General features: G+C 42.1%; 1 protein-coding gene across 4 annotated transcripts in view; it reads right to left on the bottom strand.

Moving 5' to 3' along the window:
• Window positions 1–345: 345 nt before the first annotated feature.
• The window catches only part of GRIA1 (glutamate ionotropic receptor AMPA type subunit 1), a 296,626-nt gene continuing 281,504 nt past the window's right edge, over window positions 346–15,467 (bottom strand). For all 4 annotated transcript variants that reach the window (XM_029942986.1, XM_029942984.1, XM_029942985.1 and 1 more), the window contains 2 exons: window positions 10,761–10,895; window positions 346–3,189 (listed from right to left, as the gene is read on the bottom strand). In XM_029942986.1, coding sequence (XP_029798846.1) covers window positions 2,989–3,189; window positions 10,761–10,895 — 336 coding nt within the window. In that variant the 3' untranslated portion in view covers window positions 346–2,988. The remainder of the gene's footprint in view (window positions 3,190–10,760; window positions 10,896–15,467) is intronic.

Consider the following 15,467-nt stretch of genomic DNA (forward strand, 5'->3'; position numbering starts at 1 on the left):
AGTTTGGGGGTGACTGGAAGATATACCCTGTGAGTAATCCAGTTCTCTAGAGGTACTGTGACCACTGCATGTCATTCCCTACTCCCTATGCAGTTGGAAATGTGGCCCTTGAAAATCAATATCACTCGGGTTTTTTGTTTTTGTTTTGTTTTTGTTTTTTTGTTTTGGTTATCTTGTTTGAATGGATAACTCACAGTGAACCAGTTTAGCTGAAATGACTTGTTTGAGAGCTGTTTGTGAATCAGGAATGGTGGTTACCATTAAAAATGTTCAGCAATAAGGAAATAACATAACCTCTAGAGCTCTGACTTTAGAAATGGCACAAAAATGGAATGGACAAATATGAAAAGTAGATAATGGATCCACAGTGATTTAATTCTTGGTGATATTTTCATTTTATGCAAATACCAAAAGAAAAAAAAACCTGGCTACTTGAAAGAAAAACAGGAACCAAAAAAATATTTAGTGTTTGATCAAGCAAAAACCCTTTCACACATCTGTCAAGAGAATTAAAACAAATATAGATGTTAAATAAAAGGCTCAGGTACCAAAGAGCAAAATTTAATGAAAGCCAGAACTGTTAAGTATGGATTCCTGTTGAGAAAAATGTCAATCTCTTTCAGAGTTTCCCATTATTCTATTTTTAAGAAAAGTGTAGTAAAAATACATAATACAAGTTAACTTTTTTCTTGCTTTTGTTTTTCCCCATCATCCCTCCCTTGATAAAAAGCATCTTCTGTGGAGTCTTGGACCCCCACACAGCATAGACCCTCATCATTAGCTTAGATGGTCTCTCCCTATCAGATCATGTTACTGGTGAGCTCGGTGGCTGGAGAGGCATCTTACTAAAGGAAAAGGTCTTTGAAGCATGTTGATAGTAAGAGGGGTTTTTCTAACTCCTCTGAAATGCACTCCCTACTGGCGGGTCATATCATATTCTACAGTGGTAGGCTAAGGGCTGAAAAAAATCTGGCAGAGGGCAGGGGATGGGGAGGACATCAGCTGGCAGTAATGAAAAGTAAAAAATCCATCTTGAGGGTCCTGCTTTATGTACCATGCCCACATTTGACATGTGAAAGACTGAACAACACTTGAGTTGAAAGGGCATAGAGTTTGATTTGGGGATGGTTCTTTGCTACGGCTGATACTAGGAGAATGGGGGAGACATAGAGATGGTGGGTATCCACTGAGAGAATCCATAGATGAAGCCAGTCATGCTGCAACCTACTTGTTGGTAGGCTCCCAAACCTTTAGTTTGTCAGTTGCTAATGATAACCCCTAGAAGAGAAGACTGGATAGAAGTAGGGGGTAAGGAAACAAGCCAGAACATGGTTATCAATAAAAGCTAAAGACACATGGCACACACTGAATCATGCACCTAGGAGAGTGGCTGCTGGATATCTGGAAGCCAATTGCACCAAGAATGAGAGTTGGGATCTCCAAGAAAGCTATGTGCCAGGAAGTCCCCTTCCAACTGAAGTTGCAGTCAGCCTGGGTCTCTCTCCATGAACCCTGTCACTTCTCCAAATGTGTTTAGTTCAGATTTACAGTCACAGTCATGGGCATACTGAGTCTGGTCATTGCAATAATATGTTCTCATTCTGTCTTAGCAGGGATAAGGACAGCCTTCTTGGGTTAGAAGTTGGGGTCAGTGATCTTAAGGTCCCCCAATGTCATTGTCAAGTTAATTCATCTCTCTGTTTTCCTTAAAGTAATTCAGTCTTGGGTGTTTTACTTTCTAAAGTGGCCACATGCTAAAACAACATCTTTATATGGACATAAAAATCCAAGTTCTCCAGGACAACAAAATTCTAAGCTGACTTGGTTTCTTAATCCTAGGACAGTGCACACCATGGAAGGTTCTGTTGCTTGTGGGCTTCAGTGATCTTCCTCTTCCAAAATTCTTCCATCCTTTTCTTTTGCATTCAGTTTGCATAGCATTTCCCCCATATCAGAGGCTCCAGAGAGAGTCTATTCCACAGTGGGGTTCCTGCTCAGGTGTCAAGCAAATGAAAAGTGAGAATCATGAGCAATATCTCGCTGGCTGTCAGTGATTCCCAAGGTTGTACTTGGTTCAGGAGGCTAATGCAACCACCAGAGTGCCTTCGGGCTTGAGCATTGCAGAAAGACATACTGCTCAGTGCTGAGGCTGACTCTGTGAAGAAACATATCATCTCACCTAAGGCCTATGTGATGGCTGTTACACCTTAAAGGAAGCTTTCTCTGAGCCTCCAGCAATAACTTTGTGAGTCTTCCTCCGACTGCATACCTGCCTTTGTCCTCTCCACGACCCTTGGTCCGAACTGCTTTTTGCACATGTTCTCAGCTCATCAGTGTCTAGGAGGTGCCCTTCCTGAGGGAGGCAGTCCACTTCTCCAACAACGTCCATCCTCATCCATGGCTTGGGGTCAAGAAATGGAGGGTAACTTAGAGAGCTTCCATGGTGAATTAGTTTGAAGGTTGCTTTTTTCCTTTTGTTTGCTTGTAAGGTGGAACAAATCTTCAATCTCCAATCAGAAAACTGAAGAGACATGGGTAGGGAGTTGGGAATAAGAAGCCAGGAGCAGGAAGGGGGCCTAACAGAACCTGCAAACCATGGATATTAGTAAGAAAAAAAATCATACACACACTAAGACACATTAACAACCAAATTAAAAGAAAACAGTAGAGTTTCCGCATTAATGTTCCTGTGACTCAATTTTCAGAGACACAGGCTCTAACAGACAGGGTTATTCTCCACTTATTGCAGTGCAGTGTTATTTATCATCCTCACTTAGCAAACAGAAAAGGGAAAAAACATCAAAAAAAGGAAAAGGGACCGCAAAATGATTTTTCAATTCTTCAGGAAAATCTGATGAATCATCCTCCTTGTGGTCATGGTGGTTGGTGGAGGTTGCGTTTCAATTTTACTGTTTTTGGCACTGAAGGGCTTGGGATGGATTTGGGGGAGCTTGAACTTGCTCCCCAAGGGGTTTCCATCTGCTCCAGTTACAATCCCGTGGCTCCCAAGGGCATCCCTGAACTGTGGCTCATGCAGGGAATTGACTGCATGGACTTGGGGAAGTCGTGGCTGACCACTCGGCCGTTTTCTCCACTACCGCCACCGCTGGTTCCTGCCCCACTGTTTCGTGGGAGCGTCGATGTCCGTATGGCTTCATTGATGGATTGCTGTGGGATCAAACAGAAACCCTTTTCAGGAGGACCGGGGGTTCTTCCCCAGGTCCTTGGCAGTGATTGGTAAGGAAAATGAGTCAAAGCTGGACTTAATCTCATCCCACCTCTCCTCCCATTCCAACTCCTTTCCATATCCTTTCTTTCCCATGAACACACAAAACAGCTGTGTGGTTTTAGACAGATCTGATCTCATCTCTGGACCTCTTGTTCTCTCTGTGTAATGAGGTATGTTGAATTGGGTGGTCACTAAGATCCTTTCTAGCTCTTATATTCTCTGATTTCTAAAGATGCAATATTTCCATGGTAGTATTAATGATAAATGTAGCAACATGATCAAGTGGAAAACTATGGAAAGGGGTGTGAGAAACTTGAGATTTTAGTTCTGGTTCTGACATCAACTAGTTGTATGACCTTGTGAATTTCTCCTTACCCCTCTAGACCTTTTAAATCTCTATGTTTGTAGAATCTGGTTATCTATGCACCTGCAGACTTTTATTAACAAGAATGGTGCTACTGCATGAACAGTTATTTGAAATGTTAAAAAAAAGTGTATTACAGTTAAATTAAAATTTAAAACTACCTCTGATTTGCTTTAGGAAAAATTCTTTCCTACCTCTAGTAGCATGTGTTATGGGAATATAGGACTTGTTTGAATAATAGTAAAAATGGAAATGGAAAGAAGCATGTGCTAAAGAAAATGAGAAAAGATCATTATCTGCAGGTCAGCTGTTTCCCATCAGCACATATAACCTGGTTTCTAGACTGACACATCAGTACATTGCTACTAAGTCTGTGATTTCCAAAATATTGGATTTCTAGATATGAAAAGGACTCCAATGATCACCCTAGGATCAGATGAGGTAGAATGTTCAAGACCACAACCTGGAATTAGAACCATATCTTATTAGATAAGAGGTAGGGTTCTGTTCTGAATTCCTTTGGAAGAAGAACCTTCGTGACATGAAATACAAACCCTTCTCTCTTCTTGTCACTTTTAACTTCCTATTAAGAGATACTCATAAAATTTTTGAGGTGGGGGTTGGCTTCTTGGGAATCATATATAGAATTGTCTATGAGTTGAGAGGTATCAGACCAATTGTACCGATTCTTCAATTCTGTTCTCACTTCCTTCTTCAAGCCATCCTAGACGGCACCATCAAGTGTTTGCCCCCTGCAGCCTTGTACTCCCACCTTATGCTTTTGTAATGGTTCTGCATCAGGTATGTGGGATTTGTCTTCTTTAAGAGAGCTGTCTGGAGGAGGGCAAGGTTCATTTTTTCCCCAGTCTATAGCTATCTCCCATAGTACCCAGCATATAGTTAGATGCTTAATAGATATCCTTAAATTTGTCTTAAAAAAAGCCAACCACCTATAACCCTTCTCAAGTTTATGAGCTTTCTTCTCTACATATTGCCATGATTCTAGTGATCAGAGAAGTCAGTCACTCTCTGGTGGCCAGATAGACATAAACAGCAGTTTGACCTAATTTTTATTCTTTCTACTATACTGTGCTGGAAGTATTAATACTGGCAACTCTGACAAGGTTTCTTAAGAGTTCTTTCTTTTTAAAATCCCTGATTCAGACAGATTTGCCCCAAAGGATGTTCTACCCACAATAGTTTTGCTTCCTCCTCAGACCTCCGGACTGGATTTATTTATATTGTGCCTTGATTGTCCTCCACTCCAGAGGAAGTGTGATCTGAATTGCATTCTTCTAAGTGAAGATCAAAGAAATACTACTGTGATGCTCTATTGGTGAAATGTGCAAAGAAAACCCAAGGAGTTATCGTTACTTATTCTCACTTATGCTTATTCGTGTGTGTGGGAATGGTGGAACATTCTACGGATTAGCTTGAATTGTTTATCTTCTGTGATTTTTCTCTACCACATCCTTTTAATTAAAAAATAAAGTTTAAAGTTCACACAGACATCTTGGGTTTTGTTTCTCAAAAGGTCCCACATATTCCCATAATATTCCATTGAAGGTGGTGGTACTTGATGAATTTATCTTAAAGGAGAAGATTGATGGCATATTCAATATTGGTGCCTACCAATGCCTGAGGAAACTTAGCCAGGCATGTAGCTAAAACCTTCCAAATTCACACCAATCAGAAGTGGTTTTCATGGAAGTTGAGGGCTTCTCCAACATCAATGACTCCATAATCTTATTGACATGTGTGCTACCTGCGTACTGGGTTCCTTTCTAAGACATTTATGGGATGTCAGGAGAACAGATGAATGGAATCAAAACTTTGGAGTGGAAAGCAATGCTAAAAATGACTAGATTATTAGTTCTCAAATTTGTCTGCACATTGGAGTTACCTGGAAAGTTTTTGAGGGAAAAGCACTGATGCTTGACACATACTCTCAAAGAAGTTGACTTACTAGGTGTCATGCAGCCTGGATATCTGGGGGGGGGGTGTTTAAAAACTCCTCAGGTGATTCTAATATGCAAGCAAGGTTGAAATACACGGATGTAGTTTATATCCCTCATTGTATAGAGAAATAGGATTTAGGACCAACTCATTTAAGGTTGCTCTTATCTGTCACCTAGTTTCAAAGTGGATGACCTTCTAACTGGACTGCCTGTAGCTAGGCTGTCATAAGCTGATATCATTCTTTCCCTTGCCTCTGGGAAATGCAGTTCTCCCTTCTCCATCCTTGACATACCAGCCATTCTTAAAGTTCATCCTTACAGTTGGTTTTGAAGCTGATACCCAGGGAGAAAAGGTGAGTTAAAAGTCCAACCTCAGGCCCCTGAAGTTGCCTCATCAGAGACTCATTTCTCTAACAGTGTTTATATCCTAACTCTCCAGCTCTGCACGTCCTAGAACATCCTAATAAAAGCTCAAATCTTAGTGATGACCTCCTACTAGCATGTGTGCTAAGAGCCAGAGTGACTGCCTGCTGTGAAGGATGAACCCCTGTGTTACCAAGACTTTCAGCTGCTTAATAATTCCAGGGAAACATGTAAAGCCCCAGTTGCTGTGGCTTAAACACAGCTCATGTCAGTGTCGCCACAGACAATTATTTTCCACAGGGAGCAAGATGGGCAATAATACATTCCCTGGTTGTTTTTAACGTCAGTGAAGGACTCAGTTCTGGTCTGCTTCCACAGGCAGAGGAAAGGGGCAGAGGATCTGAGACTTCAGTCTCGAGTGTGTCTTAGGTTATGTATCTTTGCTACTATATGACCATTTAAATCTTACTCAAATGGTGTGGTTGTCTGAAGTCCCTCTCTGAGTCCCCAACTCTCAGGTGTTCTCTTCTTCCTGAAGTCTTCTTGTGCTCTGGTCACCCCGGACTTCTTCCTATTTCTGGGTAAAAGTTCTAATTTTTGGGTCTCTCACACATGTGTATCCTTTGCAAGCAATGCTTTCCAACTGGCTAATTCCTTCCATACTTCCAGTCTGCTAGATACCAATTTTTCAAGGGAACCTCTCTGACCTGTCCCAGCCCTCATTCTTTCATCAGGATTTGGCAGTACCAATATTTTTCTTCAAACACTCACTGAACATGTAAATATTTATATATTTTCTCTCTTCCCATCACCCTTGTAGCTTCCTGAGAACAGGAGTTATGTCTGTTTTTTTCCTGAGTATGTCCCAGTGCTGAGCAGTGCCTAGCATGCAGTGGTGCTCATTATGTCTTTGTGGAAGGAATGCCTCCAGGATGACTTCCCGTTGTCCTCGTGACACCTGGTGTGTGTCTTGTTCATGTGACATATCAAAAGGGAAAGGGGCTCAACAGAACACAAGCAAAAGATTACCAATCATGGATGGCCTCAACAACTGTCTCAGGAAGACCTAAGGATAGGGCTTCATCTTATTTGTCTATGCACTGTGGCTGCCACTTGAGCACACACATGGTAGGTGCTCAGAATGGTCTCTCCCTGTGTTGGAAGTCTAATTCCTGTTTTTTTCCAGCTCCTAGATTGTGTGAACTTACTAGGACAAGCTACTTAAGCTTCTTTGAATCCCTACTTCTTCATCCACAGAACTGTAAGCACAACACATTACAGGGTTAATGAAAATGTATATAGAGTACTTTGAACATGGAAGTTACTTAAAACATATCTTCTTCCCTTTGTTTCTTCCATCTTCTTCCCCTTTTCTACCCATTTTCTTTCCTTCTCTCTTCTATGCACAGTGGGAAAGGCTCTTTGACCATGGTTGAGAAATTAGGGGTTGGCCCTCAACTATTTTTATGGGTTGAAGACCTTAAAAGTTGGCCAAACACAGTAATCAAGGAAAGAAACAGGAAGGAAGATTCTTACCAAAGGGTTTGTAACACTGTCAACATGTCTGTGAAGAGCTAACTGCCTTTGGGGAAGAATAATTACAGAATAATGAAGAAAACTATAAAGTTGTGAACTTGTCTGAGAGGCAGGTGGATTGTGTTCTATTTTCCTCCTTTGGATAAGAGAGAAGTTGTTGTAGCTTCAAAACTGAAGAACTGGGTTGATTAAGAAAGATGGTAGAAGTATCTTCTCTGCAATTGGAAAATTAAAAATTCTATTAGGAGCCTTGTTGAGTTGAGCATTTGTGCCCAAAAATGGAATTAATTATAAAAGATTTTGGTGAAAGAGCCTGATGAATGAGTCCAAGAAATCCTGATGTTGGCTTCTGAGAAATTCAACATCTTTGTAAAGGGAAGGGTGAGAATGTCCCCAACAAGTAATAGCATGATGCAGTGGCCTCCTCTAAGGATTCTTGTCTTAACCTGAATGTTGTGACTTCAGTGGTGAAAGTCAACTGTCTAGTTTAAGAGGATCCCAGTCTTTAGCCACCCTGGTACTATTACCTGGCACTAACTGTGATTAGTGGGACATGGTAATCCCATGGGAAGGGCCAGAAGTCCAGGCAGTTCCTGCTTGGGGGATGCCTGGTCTCATCTGGGTTTATGAACACAAACAGATAAAATCAGAAGCACCTTGGATGATGATGCTTGTGCTTCCAGTCTAGGTGGTTTTGGTGGTTGTATTTGCTGATACAAATAGCAGCTCTCCCCAGTGCATTACCTCATCCTTCAAGAGACTTTCTCTTCTGGGTACAATTCTACATTAATTTTACTAATAACTATCCTATGTGTGTGGACTGTTGATAGATAGATTAGAGATAGCTTCCTACATTAAAGAACTCACAACCTATATAGCTCAAAAAACCTAGAACAAGTAAGTAGGGGCAATAAAAGGAAAGTCTTAACAAGACTACAGCTGATCACTAATGGGAAAAATAACTATTATTATAAATTGTAGTTATCAGTGTTACTATTGTGATTTATTGAGAGCTTATTATGACCCAGGCATTTTGACAATCCATTTATAACCATTTTTCACATAATGCTCACAACAATTTTATGAGATATGTACTACCACTAGCCCCATTCTACAGAAAATGAGGATCAGAGAGCTATTGTAACTTGTCCCGGATGACACAGTTAACAAATAGAGCAGGCAGAATTTATGCTCAAACACAGTCTCCAGAGCCTGTAATTTAGGCCACCACGCTGCACCCTATTCTAGGGGACCAGTGAGAAGGAGCTCCTGCAATGAGCAGCAGGCCAATCCTGGGCCCCTGGTTTGGGTTATGGTCCACATGGAAGGTTTTGAGGGTATTGTTAAAAGTTGTAGTTCATGTAGCGTTTTTCCTGTTCCCCTCTTTGCATCCAGAGTGGCCTTTCCTCACTTTGGACAACTTTTTGGGCTTATGTTTGGGTGGAATAGGCAAAGAAATATTTGCTTAGGTTCAAGGAGACCTTGCTGTGCTTGTCAAGCTCTTTGGAGGTCTACCCTAGGTTTAGGCTCTTAGGTCCATGCTTTTGCTCTGCTTTGTCCTTTGAGAAGACCTGGTAGTGGGTGAGCTAGCTAAGGGTAGGAATGAGGCATTCGTAAGTCCCATGGATAAATACCATCATACTACCATCCCTTAATTGTTCCTTGTTATTTATCTTGGTTATATTGTCTTTTAAATGGGCCCAAGGGCAGAAGATAGGGAGAGAGATTAGCCTGAATTAAGGCACATGGGTGGGAAGCACGAGGTGGGTAGCTAGAGTATGGAGTATGTAAGTAGAGCAGATTGCTTGGGAGGGGAAAGTAGGCTGGAGCCATGATGTAGAAATGCTGAATGCCAGGACAGAAGGTCTGAATACCAGGACAGAAGGCCCTCCTCCTCCAACTCCCACTCTCTGTGTATAGAACTGAATACAGAGTTTCCAAACAGGGAAAGAAAATGTCCAGCAATGTCTTCTCTAAGAGCGACCCTGGAGATACGTGTAGCACTGTTGGCCCAAGGCAAGAAGTGGCTAGGCATGAGGCTATGGTCATGATTTGACAGTGGATACTGAGCTTATATGGGCTTTTTAGGGTACATTCTAGGAGAGCATATCCTACCAATGAATCTTCTTAGTCTAGTCAAGCCAAAGCAACAGTCTAGGGTACATTGCTCAGAGTGACTGCATTTCTCTCTACTTTTGTTGGTCTGAATCCCACTTGTCCTTCCTTTTAATTTATGCCTCTTCCTAGAAGCCTTCTCTAATTTCTGCCTCCTCTGTATTCCTATAGGTCTTCCTATTTATAAGTTGCCTCACTGAGTAATTTTTCTGTGCAATTTTTTGTTGTTGAAGGTCACAGATTGCATCTCTAGTCTTTGTCTCTTTATATCTTGCTCATGGTGTTGCCTACATAATTAACACTTGAATAAATATTTTCTTATTGAAGCTAAATAATGAAATGTGAGGAGTCATGAGGGTCATTTAATCCAAACTCCCTTTGAGTGTTTGAATCTATATCCTCCCCAAGAGTTATTCAGCCTCTATCTGTATACCTCCAATGATGGGATGCTTCTACTTACTGGGATAGTCCATCCTGTTTTGCAGTAGCTCTGAAACAAAATTAGATCTCACTGTGTAGACCTCTGTTCCCCATAGCTTTTAGTTAGTTCTTGTTGTACACTTTGGGATCCCACAGAACTAGTCTTTTTTTTTTTTCCCCACCTAAAAAATCTTCATGTTTTTATAGACAGGTCTCATATCCTCTATAATTCTCTTCTCCAGTTATTTGCCTTCAGCTATGTTTGATGTGGTTTGGGGTCATCTAGCTAAACTGCTTCTCATCTGTGCATCATCCTCTTTGCCAAAGTTCATCTCACAGCACAGTAGCTAAGAAAAGACCTAACTCACCAAGCATGGCAAAGTTATCTTACAGAAGGTGGACACCCTCTCCCCTATTTTGAGAGCTATACTTCTGTTAATGCAAACTCAGAGAGAATCTACCTTTTTAGCAACCACTCTTGTGTCACATTGTGTTGACTGGCCACTTAAACCCCTAACTTTTAAAATCACCAACTGATCTCTGCTGGTATAGTTTTTTCCCAGGCCTTATGTTTATCCTGACACATCCCCATCTTCCTTCCTTTCTCATAGCTGTTTTCTTTCCTGTCACCTTCCTCATCAGAAATTTCCGGGACCTTGCCCAGAGCTAATTTCAACCTTGTGTCACTCCCCACCCTTTGTAGTATAGGAACTCTCAGGAAACCCAGATGTATCAAAAAACAGGGGAGAAAAAAGGCCTGGGAAGACGATGCCACCTTCATCCGTTTGGATTCGCTACGGGATTTGTAGCAGAACTCGATTAAGGCAACCAGCATGGCTAGTCCAAGTCCTCCAATCAGGATGTAGAACACGCCTGCCACATTGCTGAGGCTCAGAGCACTTGTCTTGTCCTAGGAAGAGGAGGAGGGAAGGGGGCAGGGGAAAGAGTAAAGTAAGCCAAAAGGCTAGAGACCATCCAAGCAACAGCATTTTTATTTTTACACACATACACTCAACCCCATCACCCTTTTTAACATTCAAAATAGTCGGAGTGGCTTTTTATGCATTGATAGAGTGCTAAATATTCCTAGGAAAAAGGTGTGTGTGTGTGTGTGTGTGTGTGAGAAAATATTCCAAAGCATCCCTGATTATATTTAATTTATAATTACATTTCCCTTTCTCCCTCAATGCCTGTTCTGGGGCAAGAGGCACCACAAGAAATTCAGGCAGCTTCTACCAAAATCTGCATCCTTGAGCTTACCCTATTCTTTCAGAAAATGTGTACTTTCCTTTCTAGTTCAGTACCTGTCCCCCACCCCCTCAGTTGTGCAAAGCATAGGCCTTGTTTATTGTTTATGTCTCTGAATGTTTTTCTGAGTTGGCATTTAAAGTGAACATTTCCCTAGGTGTGCATTTAATTTCAATTTAATAAGAGAGTTATTGCACACATAATGAAGACCAATCAATGTATACTTTTAACTTACTGATCTGAGTCTCAATCTGGGAAAAAAGAAAATGGGGGGGGGGTTGCTTAGAATAGGAAAAAGTCACTGAGATAGAAAAATGACTCTATTAAATCCTAGTAATTATGCTTAATTGGTGTCATTTTTCTGTTGGAGGTGCTTGCCAAATGACATTGTAGGTAGACTCAGGTAGCTGAATTTAGAAATATCTGTTGCCTGCAGTAAAAGATCTTACACTGGTTCTGGATAAGCAAAGTCATGGAACAGAGTGCCTAATCCCAGGGCAGGGGGACAAGTACCCATGTCCTGTAGTGGGTGGACAGAGCTCACTTTCTGGGACCTGAGAAAGGCCATCAGTTTGGTGAGACTATTCTTCCAGTCGGGTTCAAAACTGGCAGACCAACAGGTCCCCTTTGAGGACCAAAGGAAACTGGTGGTCAGTGTGAGAGTCATAGTTCAGAGAGAGGGGGAAGCTGCTCAGTCAAAATCTTGACACAGACAAATGAACGTCTTTAAATTTTGGAAGAATACTCATCCCTAGATATCATGGTGGCTCTAACATCTTTGTTTATATTGTTTGCTCAGGTACAACAAGTTTCTCACTGAATTAAAATGCAATGCACACCTCAGTTGGCACAGATACACACCATGGTTAGTTAGTTGGTCACACTGGGTAGGATATAGCTTTTATGTCTCTGCATGTATTCTTTTTCAGGTGGGGATGGAGACAAGAGACACAAAGGGTGAACTATCTTGCCCTAGGGACTCCTTTGACATCTGCCTGTTAGGATCTGGAAATATGGAAAGGGGTTTGTTATTTACTAAGTTAGTGGGCTCTGCCCTAGTTCTAGTTGGTGCATTGTACAGGATTCAGCAGGGCTGAGCTTGGGGACTGCAGCTGGCAAATAGCAGCATGCCTTTCCCTTCCCAGAAGCAGCACTGGCTAGCAGAGCTGTAGGATTATCTAAAGCACACCCCCCCCCCCAACTGGTAGCTTCCTGTATTGCTAAAGCAGATGGCTCTTGAATATGGGTTACACTTGGCAAGGCATATTTTGGCTTTGGAAGCAGTGGAAATGATTATTCCAAGGGTAGAATTTCTCCTCCTTTGGTATAATGGCCTGATAAGGGATATGTGCAAAATGCTTGGTTCAAGAGTTGGCTGAACAATTAAATTCCCCCTTGGTGTGGTTTTTCAGAACACTCAAAATGTCTCCCTGTTTGTTGTTCAGGATGTATGTAATTCTGCTTCTGGGGAGTAATTCTTCAGAGGCCTTGGAAGATTTATGGTTAGCTCTCTTCTGTGTGGGGAAAAAAACCCAAATCAACTCTTCTGCATAGACAGGTCTAGGGGGTACGGTGGGGAGGCATGTTAATGTCTCATCAGTTCACACCTTATAAAAGAGTGGTTGACAGTGATGCTCAGAGCGGGTGGATGAGGAAAAGGCCTGGGGGAAGACGGTATACAAGAAGCTGGGAGGAAAGAAAGGAGTCCTATTGGCTTCACATGCTAATCAGACTTTCAATAGCTGAAGTGCCCTTTGCCTCCTTGGTAACCACACTGTTTCTGTTTTCTTCCTTGTGGTCTTTTCAATTTCACGTTGGTTGATGATTATCTTCAAGGATAAGGGAGTGGTAGGCATGTTTTTTTTTTTTTTGGTCACTATCTTCAAGAAAGCCTAAGAAGGCATCTACCTCCTTGGTCATTGAGGGTGGGGTGTCTATTTCTGTCTATACTGGGAAGGAAGCAGGATCACATCTTCATATGAAAATAGGGATAAAGGATATATTCTATGTAATTGCAGAAGAAGAAACATCCAGTGACTGAGCACTTGACTATGTCTGGAGGTGGAGATTCCTGAAGGAGGACTTCACTTCTGAAGGTGGTCTCTGTCCTACAGAGATGGCAATACATGTTGGAGGACACATCCTATTTACACAAAGAAGGTAGCTAGATGTTATGGGGAATTTCACCTCTTGCAGGCCAGACAGTGGCACTCATCCCCTTCTTATGCCAACACAGTTCTGTAGTAGCAAGGATGAGGGAAAGACCTCTGGAATCAAGGGGGCACCTGTGTCCTATCACTACCTATATTAGAAAGCAAACTTAGATGTAACACAATTGTCTAATCTGGCATTATTTGATAGGGTGTGGAATGAAAGGCTGGTGTTTCTATCTTATTAGCTCACATAGTTGAGGAGTTTACATTTAGGCAAGGTTTTATAAACTCTCTTATATGTGCCATTTGCTTTTTGATAAAACCAACTTTAGTTCTCTCAAAGGAGGCCAAAGGCCATGGTCTTCTGTTCATTCACCTTTAATGACTCTCTTTGACTTACTCTCAGAATATGATGGGATATCTAGGAGCAGGGCTAAAAATCCATTTAAGGACCAGAGCCCTGACTCCTCCTGTGACCCACAGTGTCCATACAAGAGGATGTGTTTCCTCATGGACTTGTGTACAAACAGCTATGTTCATGTTTTCTGAGCAAGCTACAAACTTCTCAGCTATGACCAGGGAGAGAGAAAAGCTAGAACCTGAGTCTTCTGAGCACCCTTCTGGGGTACCCCACTCTCCTCCCATTCCATAGCAGCTGTACTTCCAAAAGTCAGGCAGCTTGTTGGTGGGAGTGAAAAAGTCACAACTTGTCTTCTGCCAGGAGGGAAGGAAGAGAATGACAGCACAGAAGAATGACAGGTGAAAAGAAAAACCAAAAATTTCCATCTTTCAGAATTGTTGGGCTTGTTGTCATGGTGATGAGCCCCCCCCCCCCCGCTAATTTATCTGTCCCCCTTAACCTGTTGTCTTGAATTGTCATCGCCCTCTTTTGGAAGGGAGCAGTTTTCTTTTTCAATTTTTTTCTTGTTCTTCCCACATAATGGGGGACTGTCCCAGACACCCTCTGTGTTTCTGAGCCAACATCCCTTCCAAGAATGTGGGGCTGGATTAAGTCTTCATGAAGAGGTTTGAGCCAGGCCCAAACAGGAGAGACTTGAAGCTTTTTTTTTAATGGTTCAAGTATAAAGTTCCAGAGAGAAACCTAGGCCTTTGGCCATAGGACCAGTCCCTCCCATAGAGACTGGTGGTGCCTACCATCCAAGGCCTGCTAAATCTGGACCAAGCCTTCAGGCTTCTCCAACTGCTTCTCATCTTCTTGTTAAGAGTGTGCACTTCTACAAAGCAAGGGCTGCGGCTCCTGCTCTTCTTCCCATTCCATAGGGATTCCACACATTGTCTGATGTCTATACATCAGATAAGTTGGACTTTTAGGGGATGCCCTTAATTGTTTCAAATACTGAATGTGTGACCTGACTTGCCTTTCAGGATCTGGAGAGAAGTCAAATCCATTTTCTATCAACTAGCCTTCCTGTTATAGTGAGCTTTCACTTGTGCTTTTCCAAAACTTAGATTTTTAGCCCATGAGCCATTTTCCCGAGTGGTTGGTATTCCTAGGAATAGAGACTCAGTGGTTGACTAGGATCATGTAGGACCAAGCTAGGACCAAAGTGAGGAAGCTATGGGGAGGTGGATTTGATTCAACTAAAGGAAAATCTTTTGATTCAATAGAGGTGTCCAACTATGGAATGTTTTGCCATGGATGGCAGTGAGTATGCCAAACATAGATGAATTCAGGAGGAAACTGATGAGGTCATCTAAGGGATTTGAGCACTAAACAGAGAGTTAGATGAAGTGACCTTTGACACTCACCCCAACCCCAAGAGATTCGGGGCATCTAAGGAGTTCCTAGAGGGCCTGAGATCATGCCTCTTATAAATTCTCTCTAGAGACTAACCTCTTTAGGGGATGCAAAAAAGGAACTCACGTTAATTGGCAACTTCTGTTGTTTCCATTTCCAATCTAGGCCAGTTCCCCAGCCTGCATATTTTCCCCAAGAGCAACACAGGATGAGAATCGGCCCATTGTACTAATAATTGGCAAGGCAAATGCTGTGAAAGTAAGGTTGTGGGGGCGGCTCTTGTCAGCAGTGTGTACTCAGGGACTGGCTGCTGTACAATGCA

This window comes from Suricata suricatta, chromosome 6, assembly GCF_006229205.1.
Source record: "Suricata suricatta isolate VVHF042 chromosome 6, meerkat_22Aug2017_6uvM2_HiC, whole genome shotgun sequence".
In the NCBI taxonomy this organism is placed as follows: Eukaryota; Metazoa; Chordata; class Mammalia; order Carnivora; family Herpestidae; genus Suricata; species Suricata suricatta.